The sequence below is a fragment of the Diceros bicornis genome, chromosome 6 (genome assembly GCF_020826845.1).
Source record: "Diceros bicornis minor isolate mBicDic1 chromosome 6, mDicBic1.mat.cur, whole genome shotgun sequence".
Taxonomy (NCBI): Eukaryota; Metazoa; Chordata; class Mammalia; order Perissodactyla; family Rhinocerotidae; genus Diceros; species Diceros bicornis.
This window is the reverse complement of record NC_080745.1, coordinates 59,822,687-59,849,185: the sequence shown is the minus strand read 5'-3', so window position 1 is coordinate 59,849,185 and position 26,499 is coordinate 59,822,687. Positions and strand designations below refer to the sequence as shown.

General features: G+C 37.4%; 1 protein-coding gene across 3 annotated transcripts in view; it reads left to right on the top strand.

The window, feature by feature from the left end:
• Window positions 1-26,499, top strand: part of NOC3L (NOC3 like DNA replication regulator) — a 58,227-nt gene that overhangs the window by 18,680 nt on the left and 13,048 nt on the right. For 2 of the 3 annotated variants that reach the window (XM_058543572.1, XM_058543570.1), the window contains exons 11-20: window positions 4,561-4,692; window positions 6,417-6,497; window positions 6,805-6,905; window positions 9,856-9,928; window positions 10,234-10,297; window positions 10,383-10,454; window positions 10,811-10,992; window positions 12,063-12,191; window positions 12,887-12,984; window positions 15,091-15,175. In XM_058543572.1, the coding sequence (XP_058399555.1) occupies window positions 4,561-4,692; window positions 6,417-6,497; window positions 6,805-6,905; window positions 9,856-9,928; window positions 10,234-10,297; window positions 10,383-10,454; window positions 10,811-10,992; window positions 12,063-12,191; window positions 12,887-12,984; window positions 15,091-15,175 (1,017 nt within the window). Of the gene's footprint in view, window positions 1-4,560; window positions 4,693-6,416; window positions 6,498-6,804; window positions 6,906-9,855; window positions 9,929-10,233; window positions 10,298-10,382; window positions 10,455-10,810; window positions 10,993-12,062; window positions 12,192-12,886; window positions 12,985-15,090; window positions 15,176-24,727; window positions 24,851-26,499 lie in introns of those variants that run through there. The other variant, XM_058543571.1, reaches the window with a different exon arrangement.

The window sequence follows — 26,499 nt, the reverse complement described above, 5'->3', positions numbered from 1 at the left end:
ATAGTTGCACATCCTTCTAGTTGCTGTATGTGGGACGCTGCCTCACCATGGCCAGAGAAGCGGTGCCTTGGTGCGCGCCCGGGATCCGAACCTGGGCCGCAAGTAGCAGAGCGCGCACGTTTAACTGCTAAGCCACGGGGCTGGCTCTATTAGTGAGGTTTTACTTCCTTTCATACGTTTATTAGTCATTTGAATTTTTTGCCTGTTTGTATTGTTTGCCAAATTTTCTCCTCAGGAATTTTCTTTCTTTAATGACTTGTAATGATTTTTTTATATTTGTTCATTTCACTAAATTTTGGCTATGTACAAGGTACTATTCTGGGTCCTGGGCTTAAAATACTGACCAAAAGAAACAAAAGCCATGTGTGTGTCTTGACATGACATTACATAGTAAGGATCTTAAATCTTTGTTATGTAAGTTGCAAATATTTGTTTGTTGCTCTATCTTTTAATTTTGTATTGTAGTCATTTTTTTGCTTATAGAAGTTTTACATTTTAATTGACTGTCATTTTTTTTCCATTTATATATGAGGCTGTATTTTTGTCATGCATAGGACCTTCTCAATCCCAAGAATTATATAGATTTTCTCCTTTGAGAAGAGTTTTAGTTATATTTAAATATTTATATTTAATATTATATTTAAATATTTAATCTATTTGACATTTTTTTGTGGGTGTATGGTATGAGTGCAGATCTAATATATATATACTTTTTGAAATGGATAACTTGTTATTTCAATACCATTTTCTTTTTGCTGATTTAAAATTCTGCCTTTATTAAATGCTAAATTCCAACACAAAATTTTATTTTTGAGCTCTTCTGTTGATTCAGTTAGTTCCCTAAAATATACTATTTAATTATTGTAGCCTTATATCTGTAGTACCTAGTATATCTATAGTATATTTGCATATCTGGTAGGATGGTACTGATCAAAATGGGGATAACTGATAAAAGGCAGGGACCATTCTTTTTTTTCCCTCCGTAATATTTTTAATTCTTTTTATATATTATTCCAGGGAATTTAGAATCAAAATTTATTACACCCCCCACCCCCCCAAAATAATCCCCACAGAGAATCTGATTGGAATTGATTCAGTGTATGGATTAGTGTGGGAGAATTAGAATATTTACAGAATTGATTTTTTTATAAGAATATCGTGTAGCTTGCTATTTATTTAAGTCATCTTTTATGTTCTTTTTTTTTTTTTTTTTTTGTGAGGAACATCAGCCCTGAGCTAATATCCATGCTAATCCTCCTCTTTTTGCTGAGGAAGACCGGCTCTGAGCTAACATCTGTTGCCAATCCTCCTCCTTTTTCTCCCCAAAGTCCCAGTAGATAGTTGTATGTCATAGTTGCACATCCTTCTAGTTGCTGTATGTGGGACGTGGCCTCAGCATGGCCGGAGAAGCGGTGCATCTGTGCGCTCCTGGGATCTGAACCCCAGCCGCCAGCAGCGGAGCGCGTGCACTTAACCGCTAAGCCACAGGGCCAGCCCCATCTTTTATGTTCTTAATTGAAGTTTTATAATTTTCTTCTTTTGGATATTAGATATTTTTATTAACTTTATTTTTAGTCACATAGTTTTTTTTTTTTTTTTTCTTTTGTGAGGAAGATCAGCCCTGAGCTAACATCCATGCCAGTCCTCCTCTTTTTTGCTGAGGAAGACTGACCCTGAGCTAACATCTGTGCCCATCTTCCTCCACTTTATGTGGGACGCCACCACAGCGTGGCCTGACAAGTGGTGCGTCGGTGCACGCCCGGGATCAGAACCCGCACCACCAGCAGCGGAGCGCGAGCACTTAACTGCTACGCCACTGGGCTGGCCCTAGTCATATAGTTTTGATTGTTAAGGTGATATTTTCTACTGTTTTATTTCCTAACTTCAAAGTCTTCCTTTGCCATCAAATCCCTTTCATTCCTCAAAGCTGATAATTTCAGTTGAACCACTGAAATTATAAATATTGGGCTTAAGTAACCCTTAAGTAAGACAAAATAATTAGTGTCTTTACTCAGAATTGAGAGCCATCAGATAATAAGGCTTGAACCTGAAACTCAGCCGTAGGGAAACTTTCATTTTAGTGAAGCTAGAATATAAACCACGTTCTTTTAATTTGTTGAGGGCTTTTGGGGGTATATATTTAGGTTGTACAATGTGATTTTTTTAAAGGGGGTATATAATGTGATGATTTAATATATGTATGCATTGTGAAATGATTACCGCAATAAAGTTAACACATCTGTCACCTCACATAGTTACGTTTTTTGTGTGGATAATCACCATATTAGATCTCCAGAACTTATTCATCTTATAACTGAAAGTTTGTACTTGTTGACCAACATTTCCCCATTTCTCTGATCCCCTGACAACCACCGTTCTACTCTCTGGTTCTGTGAGGTCAGCTTTTTTAGATTCCACATGTAAGTGATATCATACATTATTTGTCTTTCTATGTCTGGCTTATTTCACTTAGCATAATGTCCTCCAGGTCCATCCATGTTGTTGGGAATGGTGGGATTTCCTTCTTTTCTATGGCTGAATGATATTCCATTATATATATACTACATTTTCTTTATCCATTCGTTTGTTGACACAAACTTAGATCTTTTCCATATCTTGGGTACTGTGAATAATGCTGCGATGAACATGAAGGTGCAAATATCTCTTTGAGGCAGTGATTTAATTTCCTTTGGATGTATACCCAGAAGTGGGATTGCTGGATCATATGATAACTCTATTTTTAATTTTTTGAGGAACCTCCATACTGTTTTTAATAATGGCTACACCAATATACATTCCCAACAACACTATACAGGGTTCCCTTTTCTCCACACCCTCACTAACACTTGTTATCTCTTGTCTTTTTAATAATAAGCATCTTATCAGGTATGAGATGCTATGTCATTATTGTTTTGATTTGCATTCCTCTGATGATTAGTGCTGTTGAGCACCTTTTCATATACCTGTTGGCCATTTGGATGTCTTTGGAAAAATGTCTATTCAGGTTCTTTGTCCAGTTTTTAATCAAGTTTTTTGGTTTTTGCTATTGAGTTGTATGAGTTCCTTAGATATTTTGGATATTAACCCCTTATCAGATATATGGTTTGCAAATATCTTCTCCCATCCTGTTGCCTTTTCATTTTGTTGATTGTTTCTTTTGCTCTGCAGAAGCTTTTTAGTTTGATGTAGTCCCACTTGTTTATTTTTGCTTCTGTTGCCTGTGCTTTTGGTGTCATATCCAAAAAAATCATTGCTAAGACCAATGTCAAGGAGCTTTTCCATATGTTTTCTTATAGGAGTTTTATAGTTTCAGGTGTTATTTTTAAATGTTTAATCCGTTTTGAGATAATTTTTGTGAGTGGTATAAGATAGGGGATCCAACTTTCATTCTTCTGCATGTAGATAGCCAGTGTTCCCAGCCCATTTATTGAAGAGATTACCATTCCTTCTTGTGTAGTCTTGGTTTACTTGCCAAAGATTAGATGACCAATACTGCATTCTTGAGTTTAGAGTTATTTTTCATTTGTGGGTGGTATTTTATGAGCATGTAGAATGGCTACAAAATATTCAGGATTCATTAGGCTTAAGTAACATACCTGATGATACCTAGGATGACTTTAGGTTCATTATTTATGCTTTTAGTTCTTGCTTGTTTTAGTTCTGTGCTTTAAGCCCTGTCATCTGAAATACTCAGCTTTCTTCCATGTGTACATATTGGAAGACGAACCTGTAGTTCTCAGTTTTTTCCCCAGGAATGCTGCTCTAACTGCAGGAGGTCAGTAGAGTGATTTCTTGCAGAGAAAATGTTGGATTTTACACCTCTTTTGTCTTTTTGGTTGCTGAAGCACACAAAACACCAACTTTCAAATTAGTATCTGAATTTTTGAATGGCTTAAGCAATAGTTCTTATTGTGGTCCCTGGACCAGCTAGGCATTAGAAGTATAAATTCTGGGGCCCCACGCCGGACCTACTGAATCAGAAACTGAGGATGGGGCCCAGCTATTTTTGTTTTAACAAGTCCTCCAGATCATTCTGATGTTTGCTAAAGTTGGAGAACCAGTGGCTTAAAGGAAAATAAGTTGTCTTAAAATCAGTAACAGTAGTGTTCATGTTATTTTTTTTTTGGGAAAAAAAAGTAAAGATTAGAACTGTTACTGCAAAACTGAAGCTGGTTTCGTAAATTAAAGCTGGTTTAGAAATACCTAATTTATATCTTCTCCTCCCATTCTGGTCCAAACCTTTTTCTGGCCTGTCTACTTTTTGTAATCCTATCTACCAATGCCAAGTAATGTGTTTTCTTTTCCTATATCCATTAAACTGCAAAATAACATTATGTGTATTTAGCCAAATACTAGTGTTCTTTCATAGGCACAGATTATCGAATATGTTCAGCAAAAAGATATGGAACTTTGTATAAAATGTGATAAAAGATGTTTCACAGTTTTGTTTTGTTTTTGCATGAAGGAAGGAAATAACATTGTTAAATACTTATTTTTCTGTGTAGTTTTTGAGGGCAATATAAATATGAAGCTGTGTATTTGTGTTTTCTTCAATATTAGATGTTAAAAACATTCTTGTGCCTGAGAATCAAGGAAATAGAAGTGAAAAAAGATACAGAGGACATTAATAAACCAAAAAAGTTCATGACTTTCAAGGAAAAGAGAAAAACTCTATCAAGAATGCAGAGAAAGGTTTGATTTATTTCCTTTTTTGTTTTATTTGATTTTAGATTAAAATCATAGTATAGGCACAGGTAAAAATCATAGTTAAATCATAAATGTAAATATTTTAAAATCTAATATTCAGAGAATTTTATTTTTCTCAGTTAGTGCAAAGAAATATTTTAATGAATCAATTTAAACTGATAATTCATTGGCAAAGAAAGCAATAGAGGAAAAGATTTTTAAGACCATCTTAGATTCATTGTGACACAGATTCCTGCCTTAATAGAAAGGATGTATTCCTGTGAAATTGGCAACAAAGTGGGTTTTTGTTAATTGAATCATGTTTTTTTATTGGTTTGTGTTTGAAACCTACGTTGAAATTTCAGCCCATTGTTTATTTACTATGAGACTTTGAAAACTTTTAATTTTGAGAAATGGAACTAATGATAGCACCTACCTCACAGAGTCATTGTGCATTTTAAGTAAGATGATGTACGTAAAGCAGAGTGCATAACACTGGGTGTGCTTTATAAACATTAGTTATCACCACCACCATCATTATTATCACTTCTCAAAACATTTCTAAACAGTTTATTAGGGTTATCAAATTGTTTATGAAAACAAAACAAAAAGTAATTTCCGGGAATATCCATCTTTGAATGTGTCTGATAAATTTTGAAAACATGACAGAAGTATCAAAATAGACTTAATAGTTGTAACAAATAAAGATAAACATTTTAATTATTTATACCATACTGTCCTAATAGAAGTTGGATATGCCTAGGAATAGCATTTATATAGCTATGGTGGGGAAACAAAGACTCATTAAGAACATAGCAGCTCTTTAACAACTTCAGATGAGGGAAGGAAACTCTGTTCCTCAGTCAGTCCCCTGTGTCTCAGACACCTTAGCAACCGTTGTTTGCTACTCTTACAGTATACGGAAGTAGAAAAAATTGATATTTTGTTGAATTCCTATATAGAATCTCTTTTTACTCATTGTATGTAAATGTGTTTAGGAAGTATTACTAATGACTGGTTTTCATGTTACAGATGATTTAACAATAAGAATTATTTTTGGGCTCAGCATGTTCTTTCCTTTTTTCTTCTTTTTGTTTTTTTGTGAGGAAGATCAGCTCTGAGCTAACATCCATGCCTATCTTCCTCTTTTTTTGCTGAGGAAGACTGGTCCTGGGCTAACATCCGTGCCCATCTTCCTCTACTTTATATGGGATGCTGCCACAGCATGGCCTGACAAGCAGTGCATTGGTGCAAGCCCGGGATCCGAACCCCGGCCGCCAGCAGCAGAGCGCGCACACTTAACTGCTATGCCACGGCGCCAGCCCCTCCTTTTTTCTTTTTTGAAAGTTTTTAATTTAAGCTATAGAAAGCTACAGAGAGTAATATAACATATATATGTATCCACTATTCAGAATGAGCAAATATTAGTAGACTTATTTCAGTTTTTTTCTTGAAAAGAAAGAAACCATTGGTGATAGAGTTGGAATCCCCTTTGTTTGTCTCCCCAGTCTCATTCTTCTGCCTTTCTCCCAGGAGGCAACCACTGTTACAAGTTTTGAGTAGGCTTCTTATCTGTGTTTTTTTTTTTTTTACTTTTGCTCATATTTGTGTTCATAGATAATCTATGGTATTAGTGTATTTTTTTCATAATACTTACAAATTAGGCCTCTCTGCAGCATGCTGTTTTCATTCAGTGGTATATACGCTTATATTTTTCAACCTCTTTTCAGTGGAAAAAAGCAGAAGAGAAACTAGAGCGAGAGCTTCGGGAGGCAGAAGCTTCAGAGAGTACTGAGAAAAAACTTAAACTGGTAGGCAGTTTCGCGTTCTCTTATGCTTTTAAAATGTTTTGTTAAATGATTTTAACTAGAGATTTATTGTTTCAACTTGTGGTTATATAATTTTGGTTTAGTTCATGAGGTTTATTTGTGCCAGAAACTGATGTGATCAATGCTAGTTTTATGAAACCACAGGATGTGTATCTTCATTCTGTTTTGTTGAAGCTCCTAAGATTGAGGTTGAGCTTTAAAAGGTTGACTTGGAAAATCATGGTTATGGTAACTCAGGAGAAAGTATACTTGGTTATACTCAAGTCATTTTGTCTGTTTCTCCTGCCAGCACACGGAGACTTTGAATATTGTGTTTGTAACCTACTTCAGAATATTGAAGAAAGCCCAGAGGTCACCTCTCCTGCCAGCAGTTCTAGAAGGTCTTGCCAAGTAAGGGCTGTGTAGGTTGAAACCTTTTAGATTTTTTCTAAATGGATAAGACTGAAGTAACCATGAATTTTAAATAGGGTTCATGAACGAGGACCTAGTGTCCTTCTCAGTTCTCATTCCTTTTTTATTTGTTGCAAGCTTTTCTTGAAACTGTTCGTAACACTGTGCTTTTTTGGTTTTCTCACCTCAAACCTTTTACTTTTTATTTATTTATTTTTTTATTATTATTATTTTTTATAATTTTATTTATTTTTTTCCCCCAAAGCCCCAGTAGATAGTTGTATGTCGTAGCTGCACATCCTTCTAGTTGCTGTATGTGGGACGCGGCCTCAGCGTGGCCAGAGAAGCGGTGCGTCAGCGCACACCCGGGATCCGAACCCAGGCCGCCAGCAGCGGCACGCGCGCACCTAACCGCTAAGCCACGGGGCCGGCCCAAACCTTTTACTTTTTAAATCTCCTTCACTAACTCCTTCCTTCTGCTTAGTAAATTTTAGGTGTCCTAAGGTTCATTTCTCAGTTCTTGGTTTTTTTTGCACTGTAGTCAGTTATCCACTGTCACAGTTTGAGTGGTTCATGCAGATGACTTTTAAGTCTGTTCTAACCCAGCTCACACATCATTTCTCTGTCCTAGTAATCTGTTGCTGTTAAGATAGATTTCTTCATAAATTTTATCAACACTAATGAACCTGTTGGGGCATGTGAGCTAGAATAATGGTTGTCGTGATAGTTTTGCACAATTATTTGAGGTAGTCCTGTAGAGTAGTGCTATCCAATAGAAGTGTAATATGAACTACATATGTAATTAATTTTCTGTTGTTGTTGTTGAGGAAGATTGGCCCTGAGCTAACATCTGTTGCCAATCCTCCTTTTTTTGCTTGAGGAAGATTGTCACTGAGCTAACATCTGTGCCAGTCTTTCTCTACTTTATATATGGGACACCACCGCAGCATGGCTTGATGAGAGGTGCGTAGGTCCGTGCCCGGGATCCAAACCCACGAACCCCGGGCCACTGAAGTGAAGCGTGTGAACTTAACCACTATGCTACTGGGTCAGCCCCTGCATATATAATTTAAAGTTTTCTGTTAGCCACATTAAAAAAGTAAAAAGAAACAGGTGAAATTAATTTTAATGCATTTTATTGAATTCTATTTATCTAAAATATTTTGACATACAATCTATTAAACATCAAAGAGAGATTTGGCATTCTTTTTTTCATAACATATGTCTTAGAAGACTCGTGTGTATTTTACACATAGAGCACATCTCAATTTAGACTAGCCACATTTCAAATGCCTACTAGTCACATGTGGCTAGTGGCTACCATTGTTTGACAGCACAACTTTAGAAATAAAACTTGTGGCTGAAAGAAAAAGGGCAAGTCTGTTCCATATAAGAAATTACTTTCTAATGACTGGAGCTGTTTGGCAATGGGATGCTTTTCGTTATAAACTAATGTGGTCGTTGTCATTGAAAGTATTCAAAGAGAGGTTGGTCAGAGGTTCAGAGAGAAAGGATTATTCCTACATTGGGTAGGACCTGCTCTTTGGTTTTTTTTAATGACCAATTCCTTTATTTAAATAAGTTTTTAATAATACTCATTTTAAAAATTGAAATAATACAATTAAAAATTAAAAAATCACAAATTCTTCTTCTATATATGTATGTAAGTCTATCTGCCTGCCGTCTTTCACGCAAATGGAATCCTGCTATGTATACTGTTCTGTAACTTGCTTTTTTTTTTTTTGGTAAACAGTTACTCTGAATATCTTTCCATGTTAGCGTGTATAGATCCACTTTTTCTAAGTTCATAATACTCCATTTTATAGATATACAGTACTTTATTTGACCAGTCTCCTACGCTGCACTGGAATGGAATATCGTCATGCATTTGTGTGCATGTATTTCCAGGTCAAAGGTTATACTCATTTTAAATTTTGATAAATATTGCCAAATTCCTTCCCAAAAAGATTGTATAATACAATGGGGAATGTATCACTTCTAAGGTCTTTTTCTAATCCTTTTAAAGATTTTTATTTATTTATTTTTTTTCCCCCCAAAGCCCCAGTAGATAGTTGTATGTCACAGCTGCACGTCCTTCTAGTTGCTGTATGTGGGACGCGGCCTCAGCATGGCCGGAGAAGTGGTGTGTCGGTGCGCGCCCGGGATCCGAACCCGGGCCGCCAGCAGCGGAGCGCGAGCGCTTAACCGCTAAGCCACGGGGCCGGCCCTCTAATCCTTTTGTTCTAAGATTTGCAAAGTGTCAAAGGCTCTTTTGCTAATATTGAAGAGATATCCTGACTTTAACTACTTCAGTGCCTAGTAGTTTATAGTGTTGAGTGCTCTGACATTTAGTAGCTCAAATGATTCTTTCTCTTTAATTCTATTGAGTGATCTCAGTTATTTGTAGAAATAGAGGCCCAGGACAGTCAAGTGACTCACCTAGGATCATATAGGTAAGTAATTGCAGAGCTTGAACTAGACTCCAAGTCCAGTATTCTTTCCATTTTGTTTTTAAAGCTTTCATAGGGTCCATAGTCTTATAAATAGCAGATTTATACTTCTTTTCCCTCTTTCCACCACCCTTCTTCCTAGAAGCTGATGATGCTGGCTCCTTTATGACTTAGAACAGTGCTGGACACCTGGTAAACTTTGCTCAGGGAAATTGCTTGCTCTTAGCAACTTCTTCCTTAGGGCAGAAGTATTTTTGAAATATTTTTAGTTCATTTAGTGCCTCATATATTCCTGCCGAGTATAGTGTCCAGCTATGGATGAATTGTCAAAAAGGCCGATCTGAAGTAATGAAAAGTATCAGTAATCACCATCATGTTCATCATAGCTAACATTTTGAAATAAGGAATATTAAAAATACAGTTTTAAAGTCAAGCTTAATATTTAGCTGCTTTATTTCTGTTTTTAGGTTCCCTTTTAACTAAGTTTTGTTTGATTCTAGGTTTGCTCACCTTATAAATGTGGAGTTTTTTGATGACTTGTTAGTAGTTCTACATACTCTCATTGAATCTGGTGTAAGTAACTATTAATGGATTACTTTTTTTTTTTTTAAATTTTATTTATTTATTTTTCCCCCAAAGCCCCAGTAGATAGTTGTATGTCATAGCTGCAAATCCTTCTAGTTGCTGTATGTGGGACGCGGCCTCAGCATGGCCAGAGAAGCGGTGCGTCGGTGCGCGCCCGGGATCCGAACCGTGGGCCGCCAGTAGCAGAGCGGCGCACTTAACCGCTAAGCCACGGGGCCGGCCCCTAATGGATTACTTTTTAAGATATAAATGATAATTATTATTCTTAATATCCATTTTTTCTTCTTTTTAAGGACCTAAGCTATCAAGAAAGTCTTCACTGTGTCCAGACTGCTTTTCATATTCTTTCTGGGCAAGGTAAGATATTTTCTTAATCAAATTTTGTTTACTTCACCTTTGGAGGTTGTAACATACCTAATTGGTGTTTATTGTCATTTCAAAGGTGATGTTCTGAATATTGATCCAATGAAATTCTATACACATCTTTACAAAACACTGTTCAAGTTACATGCAGGTATGATGTTAGATAACGTGTCTTTGATCAATATTTATCTTTTAAGAATATGTTGTGACCGGAATTATAGTGAATGAAAAATGAGAACTAGGAACTGGTATATGAAATGCTGGCCTGCCAGTGCCACATATCTGTATTTAACCTTATGTAAGACTTAGAGAGAGAGAACTTTTGGAGTTGAGTGGAGACGTGGTACAACCCACTGCATATCTTGAGCAGTATAGCATTACTTCATTGGTTAGGGAAATGATTTGGGACAGATGCGACAGTTCGTGTTGGATTGTTCGGGAGTTCAGCGAAGTTACATAATGAAAAAGTAATGAGAATAGCCCTGAAGGGTGTGTGTGTTATTTTAGGTGCTACCAATGAAGGTGTTGAGATTGTCCTCCAGTGTCTTGATGTCATGCTAACTAAGCGAAGAAAGCAAGTATCTCAGCAGCGAGCCCTTGCCTTCATTAAACGTCTTTGTACCCTTGCTCTTCATGTTCTTCCAAATTCAAGCATTGGCATTTTAGCAACTAACAGAATATTAATGCATGTAAGTAGTGATACAAATGAATAGAGCTAAGTTTTTGGAGTACAGCAGTGGTGTTTTGTTTGATTCATGTCTTTTTTCTTCGTTTTAATGTTTTCTTTGTTATTATTTTAATTATAAAAGTAATTCACACTTGTAACAAAATCAGGTGATAACAAAAAGTACATAAAATAACAAAGCATACCACCCAGATTGAGGCTTTCCAGAAGTAACCATTTTAACCATTTGGTGGGTGGCCTTCCAGCAGACTTTTTAAAATTCACATATAAATGCATATACCAAACACGCACAAGCAACACAACTTTTATTTTTAATGGAAAAGGGATTGAGGGGATTATGATATACATTATTGTTCTACAACTTTTTTTTAACAGTTAATGAGGATGAACACATTTTTCTGTCAGTACAAATATAACTACTTTATCTCTCTAATGACTATATAAGGTTATTTGTTTAAAAAACACTTATATAGTTCTTATTATTTGCCTGCTGCTGCTTTATAAAAGTTAACTCATCTAATTTTCATAAAAACTCTGTGAAGTGGCTACCATTATTGTTCCCATTTTACAGATGGGGAAAACTGAGGTTCAGAGAAAATAAGTAATTTGCCTAACGTGACACTGCTTGTAAGTGGTAGAGGTGGGATTCAAATTTAGGCAGTTTGGCCTTTATGCTTCTTTGCATTTTTCTTTTGATGGACATATAGGTTCTTTCCTTTTTTGCTATTATAAATGATGCTATAGTGACTATCCTTATATGTGTAGCTAATGTAATTATTTCTGTAGAAAAGATTCCTAAAAGTGGGATTGCTGGGTGAAAAGAATATTCTGTTTTCTTTTGCAAAATAAATTCCTTTCAAAGCAATCAGGATAAAATATTCTTTTGCAGTTTTTTTTTCTCTTATGGTATAAGCTTAAATTTTAAAAATTAAAGCTAGGTATAAAGTGCATATGCTTATAGCCCTTATAGAACCATAAAATCAAATTAAATACAAATAAAAGTACAGAACCCAACAATGTTTTTTAAATTAACAATATCAGTTTAATTCTTCTTTTTACATGACATCTTTGCAGACTTTCCCCAAAACAGATCTGTTGCTTGACAGTGAATCTCAGGGAAGTGGGGTTTTCCTTCCTGAGCTGGATGAACCCGAGTACTGTAATGCTCAGAACACTGCTCTTTGGGAATTGCATGCACTACGGGTAAGAGTGGCCTCCCACCATTTTTTTTGGTGAGCAATTTTTTCCAGTTTTCCCCCAAGTAGTTTGCCAGAGTACCAAATATATTTTGTTCTGGGACTGCGTTTCGTATAATTTGTGTTTCAATAGTATACATTTCACTTTGCTCTTAACTATTCTTTAAGATTTTGAGATATATTTTCTAAGGAAGCAGAAAATGATGACAGTTTCGTGGGTAAAATTTACTGAAATCTTTCCCTAACACTATTCAGAATAGAAGATTTCGTTATCAGGCCCATTTGTATTGGGTCCTATCCAAGGAGACTTCGATAGGTCTGCCCAGTTTGAGGAGGGTTTCACCTGTGGTGTTGTCTGACAGTGCGGACAGCATTTGAGTGAGACTGAGAGAAAGTGTATTTCAGGAAAGCTGTTGTAAACGGACTTTTTTCACTCTGAAAGAGAAATTGCTTTTTGATTTGTCCTTTCATGCTGTAAAAGCAAGACTAACCTACGTCACTGGTAACTTGGTCATCAAACAGATTTGTGTTGTAATCTTGTGAGCAAAGATAGTATTTTTTCTGTAGGTATGTGGTTCTTATGAATTAGTTACACATATATATTTTTTTAAATTAGTGTTTATTAAAGGAAATCTTTGATGTAGCTAGTGTTTTATAAAGTACTGACCTGTGCAAAATGTGATTGTCCTGTTTTCCCTTCAGAGACATTACCATCCCATAGTGCAGAGATTTGCAGCCCACCTCATGGCTGGAGCACCTTCTGAGGGTTCTGAAGCACTCAAACCAGAGTTGAGCCGAAGGTAGTATTTAGTGATGCCTTATTATAAAACTAAAAATTTCAGCTGATACCTGTTTACTATGAGAAGTCTGTTTTGTAAAGTAATAGATTTTAAAATGTAAAGTGCTAGTTGGTTATCTGGATTTGATCTCACTTCATATTCCTGAATTGTTCTAAAGAGAAAACATGCTGACTGATTTTGTTAGTTTGCTTTGGGTCATCACGTAACATTTTTTTTTTGTCATAAAAAGTTTTATTACGCATATAAGTAGAAAGAATAGTGAATCCTCATATGCGCATCACTCAGGTTCAACAATTAATAAGATAATGACATATTTCCTTTATGTGAAGATCTATGAGAGAAAAGTGCTTTGGAGCACTGCCACCCAGAAGGGCAGCAGTTTCTCTCCTTGGCCCGCACAGCCATCTCTGTACAGTGCCTCCTAACTAACAAGGAGCTTGGACTGGTACTTCCAGCATTTTCTTTACACTCTTCCAGATGGGGAAAAGGGTCCTCCTAACAGAATTTTCTTTCCCCCACCTTTTTGTTCTGAAAAATTTCAGAAGTACAGAAAAGTTGAAATCATAGTAATTACCTTTTTTCCCCACAAAATCAATTAGGAAATACTTCAATTATACAGAAAAGAAGAGAAAACGGTATCAAAGACACCCTTGTACTCACCGTATACCCACCACTCAGAATTAAAATTGCTGTGGCTTTTTCTCCTTCTTTGCAAGCCCACTGGTTTCTTTAATTCAGAGATCACAGATATGTGACCTGTAGGTTAGCAGGTTGATTTTCTGGTCTCTTAAGAGTTTGAACAAAAACTGAATTGGTTGCTATATTTTAAATATTAGAAGAATTCACCTAAAAATCACATTTCCAGCTTCTCTTGAAATAGTGGTAGATTTGGCAAAATGGGTCAATATATATATTTTTTAATTTTTATTTATTTTTTTGGTGAGGATGATTGGCCCTGGGCTAACATCTGTTGCCAATCTTCCTCTTTTTGCTTGAGAAGGATTGTCCCTGTGCTAATATCCATGCCAGTCTTCCTCTACTTTGTATGTAGGACACCTCCACAGCATGGCTTGATGAGTGGCGTGGAGGTCTGCGCCCAGGATCCAAAGCCACACACCCTGGGCCGCTGAAGTGGAATGCGCGAACTTAACCACTACGCCACCGGGCTGGCCCTGGGTCTATATTTTTAGATATATCTTAGATAGTCAGCTGCTTCTCCCTCTAAATGAGGCATAAACTTGGTTGTTTTCTATAAACCGTTTCCTTCTGGGTAGGATGGAGATAACCTTTAGTCTTATTAAATGATAAAATGGCCGTTTACTTTTTTCTTCCCTCATACTCCTCACCTGTCTCCCAGCCTTGTTTTTTAAAAGAAAAAAAAAGGAGAAAAGAATTCTTTGTCACTTTTCTTTTTCATGATCCTTTTCTGGCATGTTTTCATCAGAGATCTTGAACATTCGTCTCATTTTTGCCAGAAGTTTGCTTTTCTGGAGGAAGATGAAGGCTTGAGAAAGGAGACTCATGATAGTCTTCCCCTGGAGAGTAAAGCTTGGAATGTGAGCCTAATCACAACCCTTGCAGGCCCCTGCCGATCTCCTTTGGCAAATGTAAACCAAGCCCAAATCATTAAAGATTCATTTATACACCATGGATATAGACAATTATTCTGTCCTGAGTGGTCTCTCTTTACTTTTAATCAGGCCAACAGCTGAAGGATTGAGCTGTTTGAAATCCATGGAGGATAACTCCATGCTTCACTCCTCTGGCTCCCGTGGCTAAGTTAAACTTAATTGCGTATCATTCATGTAACTAGTTGAGTTGGGGTTTGATTACACTGAGCTTCTGCTCAGTCTTCTATCGAGGCCCGTATTTCTAAATGTATACCAGACCTCTCTGAGGTGGATTTAGTAGGATAATGTTATCATTACATGGGAGTTTAGGATTTATTTTACCTAATTATGTTGATTTATTGGTTTTAAAAGTGAGATTAGGTTATACTTTAATATATGGGTTTAGAATAATGAGTCATTCTTTGGCTACAATCTAATTATTTTCAAGTTATACAGGTATGGTGGGGCTTTACATTTCTTATATTTGTGATTATAGATCTGCTGCAGAACTTTTTGAGACTTATAGCATGGCAGCAATGACATTCAATCCTCCTGTTGAATCTTCAAACTCCAAAAGGAAGGTATGTGATCTTTTCATTATTTTTTTAAATTTGATTATTTTATTAAGGTCATATTGGCTTAAAACATTGTGGCATTTCATGTGTGCATTATTATTTTTCAGTTTCTGTATAGGCTGCATCGTGTTCACCACCAATAGTCTAGATTTTAGTTTTTTGTTTTTGTTTTTTTTTTTTTTTTGAGGAAAATCAGCCCTGAGCTAACATCCAGTGCCAATATTCCTCTTTTTTCCTTTTTTTTGTTGAGGAAGGTTGGCCCTGGGCTAACATCTGTGCCCATCCTCCTCTACTTTATATGGGACACCACCACAGCATGGCTTGCCAGGCAGTGTGTCCGGGATCCGAATCCACGAACCCTGGGCCGCTGAAGCGGAGTGTGCACACTTAACCACTGTGCCACTGGGCTGGCCCTAGATTTTAGTTTTTATCCATCACCATACATGTGTGCACCTTTACCCCTTTTTCCCTCCCCCTATCCCGTCCCTTCTGGTAACCACTAATCTGTTCTCCTTATCCAAGTGCTTATTTATCTTTGACATGTAAGTGAAATCGTATGATGTTTGTCTTTTTCTGTCTGGCTTATTTCCCTTAGCATAATACCCTCAAGGTCTGTCCATGTTGTTGCAAAGGGTATGATTTTGTCTTTTTTTTTTTTTTTTTAATGAGGAAGATTAGCCCTGAGCTAACATCTTACGTTGCCAATCATTGTCTTTTTGCTGAGGAAGATTGGCCTTGGGCTAACATCCATGCCCATCTTCCTCCACTTTATATGGGATGCCACCACAGCATGGCTTGACAAGTAGTGCGTCTGTCCGCGCCTGGGATCTGAACCTGCGAATCCTGGGCCCCCAAAGTGGAGTGAGCAAACTTAACTGCCATGCCACTGGGCTGGCCCCTGATTTTGTCCTTTTTATGGCTGAATGGTATTCCATTGTATATATATACCACATCTTGATCCATTCATCCATTGATGGGCACTTGGGTTGCTTCCATGTCTTGCCTATTCTTTTTTTTTTTTTTTGGTGAGGAGATCAGCCCTGAGCTAACATCCGCCAATCCTCCTCTTTTTTTTTTGCTGAGGAAGACGGCCCTGGGCTAACATCTGTGCCTATCTTCCTCCACTTTATATGGGACGCCGCCACAGCATGGCTTACCAAGCAGTGCGTCGGTGCGCGCCCGGGATCCGAACCAGCGAACCCCGGGCCGCCGCAGCGGAGCGCGTGCACTTAACCGCTTGCGCCACCGGGCCGGCCCCCATGTCTTGCCTATTCTGAACAATGCTGCAGTGAACATAGGGATGCATAGATTTCTCTGAATTGTTGATTTCATGTTCTTTGGCTATATATCCAGTAGTGGAATAGCTGGATCATATGGTATCTCTATTTTTAATTTTTTTTGAGAAATCTCCATACTGTTTTCCATAGTGGCTGCCAGTTTGCACTCCCACCAGCAGTGTGAGGGTCCCCTTTTCTCCACATTCTCTCCAACATTTGTTATTTCTTGTCTTGTTAATTATAGCCATTCTGACAGGTATAAGGTGATATCTCATTGTAGATTTACATTTCCCTAATGATTAATGATGTTGAACATCTTTTCATGTGCCTGTTGGCCATCTGTATATGTTCTTTGGAAAAAATGTTTGTTCATAGTTTTTGCCCAGTTTTTGATCGAGTTGTTTGTTTTTTTCTTGTTCAGTTGTATGAGTTCCTTATATATTTTGGAAGTTAACCCCTTATTGATATATGATTTGCCAATATTTTGTCCCAGTTGGTGGGTTGTCTTTTCGTTTTGTTCGTGATTTCCTTTGCCTTGCAGAAGCTCTTTAGTCTGATATTGCCCCATTTGTTTAGTTTTTCTTTTGTTTCCCTTGCCTGAGTAGACATGGTATTCAAAAAGATACTGCTAAGACTGATGTCAAAGAGTGTACTGCCTATGTTTCTTCTGGGAGTTTTATGGTTTGAGGTCTTATATTCAAGTCTTTAATGAACTTTGAGTTAATTTTTGTGTATGGCGAAAGATAATGGTCTACTTCTATTCTTTTGCACATGGCTGTCCAGTTTTCCCAACACCATTTATTGAAGAGACATTTCTTTCTCCATTGTATATTCTTGGCTCCTTTGTCGAGGGTTAGCTGTCCATAGATATGTGGTTTTATTTCTGGGCTTTCATTTTTGTCCCATTGATCTGTGTATCTATTTTTCTGCCAGTACCATGCTGTTTTCATTATTATAGCTTTGTAGTATGTTTTGAAGTCAGAGATTGTGATGCCTCTAGCTTTGTTCTTTTCTCTCAGGATTCCTTTAGCTATTTGGAGTCTTTTGTTGTTCCATATATATTTTAGGATTGTTTGCCCTGTTTCCATGAAGAATGTCATTGGGATTCTGATTGGGATTGCATTGAATCTGTAGATTGCTTTAGGTAATATGGACATTTTAACCATGTTTATTCTTCCAATCCATGAGCATGGAATATCTTTCCATTTCTTTGTGTCTGCTTCCATTTCTTTCAATAATGTCTCATAGTTTTCAGTGTACAGGTCTTTCATCTCCTTGGTTAAGTTTATTCCTAGATATTTTATTCTTTTTGTTGCGATTGTAAATGGGATTGTATTCTTGAGTTCTCTTTCTGCTAGTTCGTTATCAGTGTATAGAAATGCAACTGATTTTTGTAGGTTGATTTTGTACCCCGCAGCTTTGCTGTAGTTCTTGATTTTTTGTAATAGTTTTCCGATGGATTCTTTAGGGTTTTCTATATATAAAATGACATCATCTGCAAACGGCCAGAGTTTCACTTCTCCATTACCTGTTTGGATTCCTTTTGTTTCTTTTTCTTGCCTAATTGCTCTGGCCAAAACCTCCAGTACTATGTTGAATGAGAGTGGTCAGAGTGGGCACCCTTGTCTTGTTCCTGTTCTTAGAGGGATGGCTTTCAGTTTTTCCCCATTAAGTATGATGTTGGCTGTGGGTTTGTCATATGTGGCCTTTATTATGTTGAAGTACTTTCCTTCTATACCCATTTTATTGAGAGTTTTTATCATAAATGGATGTTGGATTTTGTCAGATGCTTTCTCTGCGTCTATCAAGATGATCATGTGGATTTTATTCCTCGTTTTGTTAATGTGATGGATCACATTGATTGATTTGCGGATGTTGAACCATCGCTGCGTCCCTGGTACAAATCCCACTTGATCATGGTGTATGATCTTTTTAATGTATTGCTGTATTTGGTTTGCCAGTATTTTGTTGAGCATTTTTGCCTCTATGTTCTGAGATATTGGCCTGTAATTTTCCTTTTTTGTGTTGTCCTTGTCTGGTTTTGGTATCAGGGTGATGTCGGCCTCTTAGAATGAGTTAGGAAGCATTCTGCAATTTTTTGGAATTGTTCGAGGATAGGTATTAAATCTTCTTTGAATGCTTGGTAGAATTTTCCAGAGAAGCCATCTGGTCCTGGACTTTTATTTTTTGGTAAGTTTTTGATTACTGTTTCAATGTCTTTACTTGTGATTGGTCTATTCAGATTCTCTATTTCTTCTTGATTCGGTTTTGGGAGGTTGTATTTCTAGGTTATCCAATTTGTTGGCATATAGTTTTTCATAGTATTCTCTTACAATCCTTAGTGTTTCTCTGGTATCTATTGTCATTTCTCCTCTTTTGTTTCTTTCTTTTTTTTTTTCCTGTAAGGAAGATCGGCCCTGAGCTAACATCTGCCAATCCTCCTCTTTTTTTGCTGAGGAAGACTGGCCCTGGGCTAACGTCCATGCCCATCTTCCTCTGCTTTATATGAGACGCCACCACTGCATGGCCCGACAAGCGGTGCATTGGTGTGCACCCGGGATCCAAACCGGTGAACCCCGGGCCAGCGCAGCAGAGTGCATGCACCTAACCACTTGCGCCACCAGGGCAGCCCCTCCTCTTTCGTTTCTAATTTTTATTTTATTTATTTTATTTTATTTTATTTTTTTTCCCCCAAAGCCCCAGTAAATAGTTGTATGTCATAGCTGCACATCCTTCTAGTTGCTGTATGTGGGATGCTGCCTCAGCATGGCTGGACAAGCGGTGTGTCAGTGTGCGCCTGGGATCCGAACCCGGGCCGCCAGCAACGGAGCGCACGCACTTAACCACTAAGCCATGGGGCCGGCCCCTAATTTTATTTTCTTGAGGCTTCTTTTTTTCTTAGCAAGTCTGGCTATGTGTTTGTCAATTTTGTTCATCTTCCCAAAGAACCAGCTCTTGGTTTCATTGATTCTTTCTATTGTTTTTTCAGTCTATTTTTCATTTATTTATGCTCTGGTTTTTATTATTTCCTTCCTTCTGCTGTCTTTGGGCTTTGTTTGTTCTTTTTTTTTAGTTCTTTTAGGTGTAGTTTAAGATTACTCATTTGAAAATTTTCTTGTTTGTTGAGGTTAGCTTGTATTGCTATAAATTTCCCTCTTACTACTGCTTTTGCTGCATCCCCTAAGAGTTGGTATGTTGTAGTTTCATTTTCATTTGTCTCCAGGTATTTTTTGATTTCTCCTTTGATTTCTTTGTTGATCCAGTGGTTGTTCAGTAGCACGTTGTTTAGTTTCCACATATTTGTGCCTTTCCTAGGTTTTTTCTTGTAGTTGATTTCTAGTTTCATAGCATTGTGGTTGGAAAAGATGCTTGATATAATTTCGGTCTTCTTAAATTTATTGAGGCTTGCCTTGTTTCCCAACATATGGTTTATCTTTGAGAATATTCCATGTGCACTTGAAAAGAATGTGTATTCTGTTTTTGGATGGAATGTTCTGTATATATCTAGATATTAAGTCCATCTAGTCCAGTGTTTAGTTTAAGGCCACTGTTTCGTTGTTGACTTTCTGTCTGGATGATCTATCCATTGATGTAAGTGGGATGTTGAGGTCCCCAACTATTATTGTGATGCTGTTATTTTCTTCCTTTAGGTCTGTTGATAGTTGCTTTATATCCTTTGGTGCGCCTGTGTTAGGTGCATATATATTAATAAGTGTTATGTCCTCTTGGTGGAATGTCCCTTTTATCATTATATACTGCTTCTCTTTGTCTCTCATTATCTTTTTTATCTTGAAGTCTGCTTTGTCTGATGTAAGTATGGCTACACTCACTTTCTTTTGCTTGCCATTTGCTTAGAGTATCGTCTTCCATACTTTTAGTCTGAGCCTATGTTTGTTGTTAGAGCTGAGATGCTTTTCCTGGAGGCAGCACATTGTTGGGTCGTGTTTTTTAATCCATGTAGCCACTCTGTCTTTTGATTGATGAATTCAATCCATTTACATTTAGAGTGATTATTGGTACATGAGGGCTTAATGCTGCCATTTTATTTCTTGTTTTCCAGTTGTTCTGTATTTCCATTGTTTCTTTTTCTTGTATTTCTTTCTGCCATTTCAGTTTGGTGGTTTTCTATGATAATTTTCTCGTTATTTTTGATTTGTGACTGCTCCACTTTTTGGTTAGTGGCTACCATGAGGTTTGTATAAAAGATCTCATAGATGAGATTGTTCATTTTTTGATAGCCTTTTATCTCCATTAGCCTAAGCAGGTTCCATCCCTTTCCTCTTTCCTTTCTGTGTTATTGTCACAAATTATTATTTTTTGTGTTGTCAGTTTGTGACTAAATTGAAGTGCTTGTAGTTATTTTTGATGCTTTCTTTCCCTGTATCTTTTATGTCTGATCGTTTGCTAACTATGTTTTATGTTTAATTGTTTGCTAACCTGTTCTGATAGAGAGCTGCAATTTTCTGATTTTTTTCTATTTATCTCATTGCTGAAAGCTTTGTAAACCTTTGCCTTTTTGTTTCAGGTAGGAGGGCTCCCTTCATCCTTTCTTGTAAGGCAGGTCCAGTGTCAATGAACTCCCTCAGCTTTTGTTTATCTGGGAAATCTTTTATTTCACTGTCATATTTGAAGGATAATTTTGTTAGATAGAATATTCTTGGCTGATAGTTTTTGTCTTTCAGTGTTTTGAATATATCATTCCATTCTCTCCTAGCCTGTAAGGTTTCTGTTGAGAAATCTGCTGAAAGCCTGTTGTGGGGGTTCCTTTGTAGCTTATTTTCTTCTGCCTTACTATCGTTAATATTTTTTCTTTGTTATTGGCTTTTTTTTTCAATTTTTTAAATTATATTTTTATTGATGTCTTAATAGTTTATAACATTGTGAAATTTTGGTTGTGCATTTCTGTTTGTCAATCACCGTATGCATGTCTCCTTTCACCCCTTGTGCCCACCTCCCATCCCCATTGCCCCTGGTAACCACAGTACAATTTTCTCTGTCCATGTGTTGGTTTATATTCCACATATGAGTGAGATCATATGGTGTTTGTCTTTCTCTTTCTGGCTTATTTCACTTAACATAATATTCTCCAGGTTCATCCATGTTGTTGCAAATGGGACTATTTTGTCTTTTTGTATGGCTGAGTAGTATTCCATTGTATGTATATACCACATCTTCTTTATCCAATCGTCAGTCGAGAGACACTTGGGTTGCTTCCACTTCGTGGCTATAGTGAATAATGCTGCAATGAACATAGGAGTGCATAAGCCTCTTTGGATTGTTGAGTTCAGGTTCGTTGGATAGATTCCCAGTAGTGGGATAGCTGGTTCATAGGGTATTTCTGTTTTTAATCTTTTGAGGAATCTCCATACCCTTTTCCATAGAGGCTGCACCAGTTTGCATTCCTACCAGCTGTGTATGAGGGTTCCCGTTTTTCCACATCCTCTCCAACATTTGTTATATTTTGTCTTGGTGATTATAGCCATTCTAATGGGCGTGAGGTGATATCTTAGTGTTGTTTTCATTTGCATTTCCCTGATCATTAGTGATGTTGAACATCTTTTCATATGCCTTTTGGCCATCTGTATATCTTCTTTGGAGAAGTGTCCATCTCCTCTGCCCATTTTTTGATTGGGTTGTTTGTTTTTTTGTTCTTCAGTTGTGTGAGTTCTTTAGATTTTATGGAGATTAACCCCTTGTCAGATATATGTTTTGCAAATATTTTCTCCCATCTGGTGGGTTGTCTATTCATTTTGATCCTGGTTTCATTTGTCTTGTAGAAGCTCTTTAATCTGATGAAGTCCCACTTGCTTATTTTTTCTTTAGTTTCCCTCGTCTGAGTAGGTATGGCATCCAAAAAGATTTCTTTATGACCAATGTCAAATAATGTGTTGCCTATATTTTCTTCTATGAGTTTTATAGTTTTGGGTCTCATCTTCAGGTCTTTGAGTTTTGAGTTAATTTTGTGAATGGTGATAGCCGATGGTCCATTTTCATTCTTTTGCATGTGGCTGTCCAGTTTTCCCAGCACCATTTATTGAAGAGACCTTCCTTTCTCCGTTGTATGTTGTTAGCTCCTTTGTCGAAAATTAGCTGTCTGTATATGTGTGGTTTTATTTCTGGGCTTTCAGTTCTGTTCCATTGATCTGTATGTCTGTTTTTGTACCAGTACCATGCTGTTTTGATTACTATTGCTTTGTAGTATGTTTTGAAGTCAGGGATTGTGATGCTTCCAACTTCATTCTTTTTTCTTAGGATTGCTTTAGCGATTTGGGGTCTTTTGTTGCCCCATATGAATTTTGGTATTCTTATTTCTTTCAATGAAGAATGTCCTTGGGATTCTGATTGGGATTGCATTGAATCTGCAGATTGCTTAGGTAATATAGACATTTTAACTATGTTTATTCTTCCAATCCATGTGCATGGGATGTCTTTCCATTTCTTTATGTCATTATCGATTTCTTTCAATAATATCTTGTAGTTTTCATTGTATAGGTCTTTCACCTCCTTGGTAAGATTTATTCCTCGATATTTTATTCTTTTTGATGCAACTGTAAATGGTATTATCTTTTTGAGCTTTCTTTCTGTTAGTTCGTTATTAGCATACAGAAATGCAACTGATTTTTGTAAGTTGATTTTGTACCTGCAACTTTGCTGTGGTTATTATTTCTATTATAATATGGATATGTATATATAATATACATAATATGTATATATAATATACATAATAATATTATGTATTATTATTATACATAGGGTTTTCTATGTATAAAATCATGTTGCCTGCAAATAGTGAGAGTTTCACGTCTTCATTGCTTATTTGGATTCCTTTTATTCCTTTTTCTTGCCTAATTGCTCAGGCCAAAACCTCCAGTACTGTGTTGAATAAGAGTGGTGAGAGTGGGCTGCCTTGTCTTGTTCCTGTTCTCAGAGGAATGGCTTTCAGACTTTACCCATTGAGTATGATGTTGGCTGTGGGTTTGTCATAAATAGCCTTTATTATGTTGAGGTACTTTCCTTCTATACCCATTTTGTTGAGGGTTTTTATCATAAATGGATGTTGGATCTTGTCAAATGTGTTCTCTGCATCTATTGAGATGACCATGTGGTTTTTATTCTTTGTTTTGTTGATGTGATGTATCACATTGATTGATTTGCAGATGTTGAACCGTCCCTGTATCCCTGGTATAAATCCCATTGATCATGGTGTATGATCTTTTTAATGTATTGTTGTATTTGGTTTGCCATATTTTGTTGAGGATATTTGCACCTATGTTCATCAGTGATATTGGCCTGTAATTTTCCTTCTTTGTATTGTCTTTGTCTGGCTTTGGTATCAGGGTGATGTTGGCCTCGTAGAATGAGTTAGGAAGTGTTCCATCTTCCTCTATTTTTTGGAATAGTTTGAGAAGGATAGAGATTAAATCTTTGAACGTTTGATAAAATTCTCCAGAGAAGCCATCTGGTCCTGGACTTTTATTTTTTGGGAGGTTTTTGATTAATATTTCAATCTCTTTACTTGTGATTGGTCTATTCATATTCTCTGTTTTTTCTTGGTTCAGTTTTGTGAGGTTGTATGAGTCTAAGAATTTATCCATTTCTTCTAGATTGTCCAATTTGTTGGCATATAGTTTCTCATAGTTTTCTCTTATAATCCTTTGTATTTCTTTGGTATTTATTGTAATTTCTTCTCTTTCATTTCTTTTTCTTTTTTTTTTTTTTGTGAGGAAGATCAGCCCTGAGCTAACATCCATGCTAATCCTCCTCTTTTTTGCTGAGGAAAACCTGCTCTGAGCTAACAGCTATTGCCAACCCTCCTCCTCCCCCCACCCCAAAGCCCCAGTAGATAGTTGTATGTCATAGTTGCACCTCCTTCTAGTTGCTATGTGTGGGACGCAGCCTTAGCGTGGCTGGAGAAGTGGTGTGTTGGTGCGTGCCCAGGACCCGAACCTGGGCCGCCAGTAGCGGAGCGTGTGCGCTTAACCACTAAGCCACAGGGCTGGCTCTTCTCTTTCATTTCTAATTTTATTTATTTGAGACTTTTCTCTTTTTTTCTTAGTGAGTCTGGCTAAGGGTTTGTCAATTTTGCTTATCTTCTCAAAGAACCAACTCTTTGTTTCATTAATCCTTTCTACTGTTTTTTGTTGGTCTCAATTTCATTTGTTTCTGCTCTAATTTTTATTATTTCTCTCCTTCTGTCTTTGGGGTTTGTTTGCTCTTCTCTTTCTAGTTCTGTTAGGTGTAATTTAACGTTGCTTATTTGGGCTTTTTCTTGTTTGTTAAGGTGGGCCTGTATTGCTATGAATTTCCCTCTCAGGACCGCTTTTGCTGCATCCTATATGAGTTGGTATGGCAAATTTTCATTTTCATTTGTTTCCAGATATTTTTTTGATTTCTCTTTTAATTTCGTCAGTGATCCATTGGTTGTTCAGTAGCATGTTGTTTAATCTTCACATCTTTGTCACTTTCCCAGTTTTTTTCTTATAGTTGATTTCTAGTTTCATAGCATTATGGTCTGAAAATATGCTTGTTATGGTTTCAATCTTCTTAAATTTATTGAAGCTTGCCTTGTTTCCCAACATGTGGTCTGTCCTTGAGAACGTTCCGTATGTGCTTGAGAAGAAGGTGTAGTCAGCTGTTTTTGGACGGAGTGTTATGTATATGTCTACTAGGTCTGTTATTGACTTTTGACAGTGTTAATATTATACGCCTTGGAGAGGATCTTATTGCATTGATGTTAAGCAGGAGGTCTGTTGGCTTCCTGTACTTGTATGGCCACTTCCTTCCCCAGCTTTGGGAAGTTCTCAGCTATTATTTCTTTGAACAAGTTCTCTTTGCTCCTTTCTCCCTCCGTTCTCCCTCTGGGTAACCTATAATCCTTATGTTACTTTTCCTAATTGAGTTGGATATTTCTTGAAGAATTTCATTTTTTTTACACCTTAGGTCTCTCCTCCACCTGAAGCATTTCTATATTTCTATCTTCCAGGTCACTAATTCTCTCCTCCATAAGGTTTGCTCTATTTTTTATGCTTTCAACTTTATTTTTTATCTCATTAATTGTGTTCTTCACATCCAGAATTTCAATATGATTTTTTTTTTAGGACTTCAATCTCGTTGGTGAAGTATTTCTTCTGTTCATTAATTTTATTCCTGAGCTCATTGAACTGTCTTTCTGCATTTTCTTGTAATTTGTTCAGTTTCTTTTTTGAATTCTCAGACAGAGAATTTTGAATTCTCTGTCATTTACATTGTAATTTCCTGTGACTTCAGGTTTGGTTTCTGGAGTTATTTTCCTTCTGTTCTGCAGTGTTACCGTAGTTCTTCATGGTGATTGATGAATTGATCCTCTGCTGGCACATTTGTGGCAGTAATCACCTTTTCTTATTTGGGTAAAGCTTTGGTTACTTTGGTTCTGCTCACCTGGGTCTCATTGCTCCTCCACGGGGGTCTCTGCAGGCTTGGATGCTGCTGTGCCATGCACCACTTGTGCTGCTGTTCCTGGGTTGTCTTGATGTGCTGGTTGCACCACTGTCAGGGGTGCTGTGTTCACAGTTGTCACTGTAGTTGGTGGGAACCTGGCGAGCCTGGGGCTTGTGTACAGTCCTTGCTGCTGGTGGAGCTGGTGTCAGGGTTTGTAGCACGGGGGGCTGGGTCACAAGTTCTGCTGTGGTTTCTGTTGCTTCTGGTCGCAGATTCCACCTCCACTGCTGTGGAGGATGCAGGGGCTGTGTTTTTTGTTCCCGCCCAGTCTACTCACAGTTGTGCTGGTTGAGCTGCTCTGTGTTGATGGGGCCGCCTGCAGCTGCTTGGCAAGTTGTGTTCACACGAGTGGGGCTGCTGTGTGTGGTGGGCGGGTCACAGCTGGGCTGCTCTGCTCGGTGGGTGGGTTGTGCTCAGTAGGGAAGGTGCCTTTGCATGAGCTGAGCCACCACCACTTGGTCGGGAGCATTTGCTCAGGCGGGGCCGCCGTGGTAGATGGGTGCTCCTGCGGGTTGGATTACTACTACAAAAGCGTTTGTATGCAGACTGGGCTGTCTCTGCCTCCCTTCACAGTCA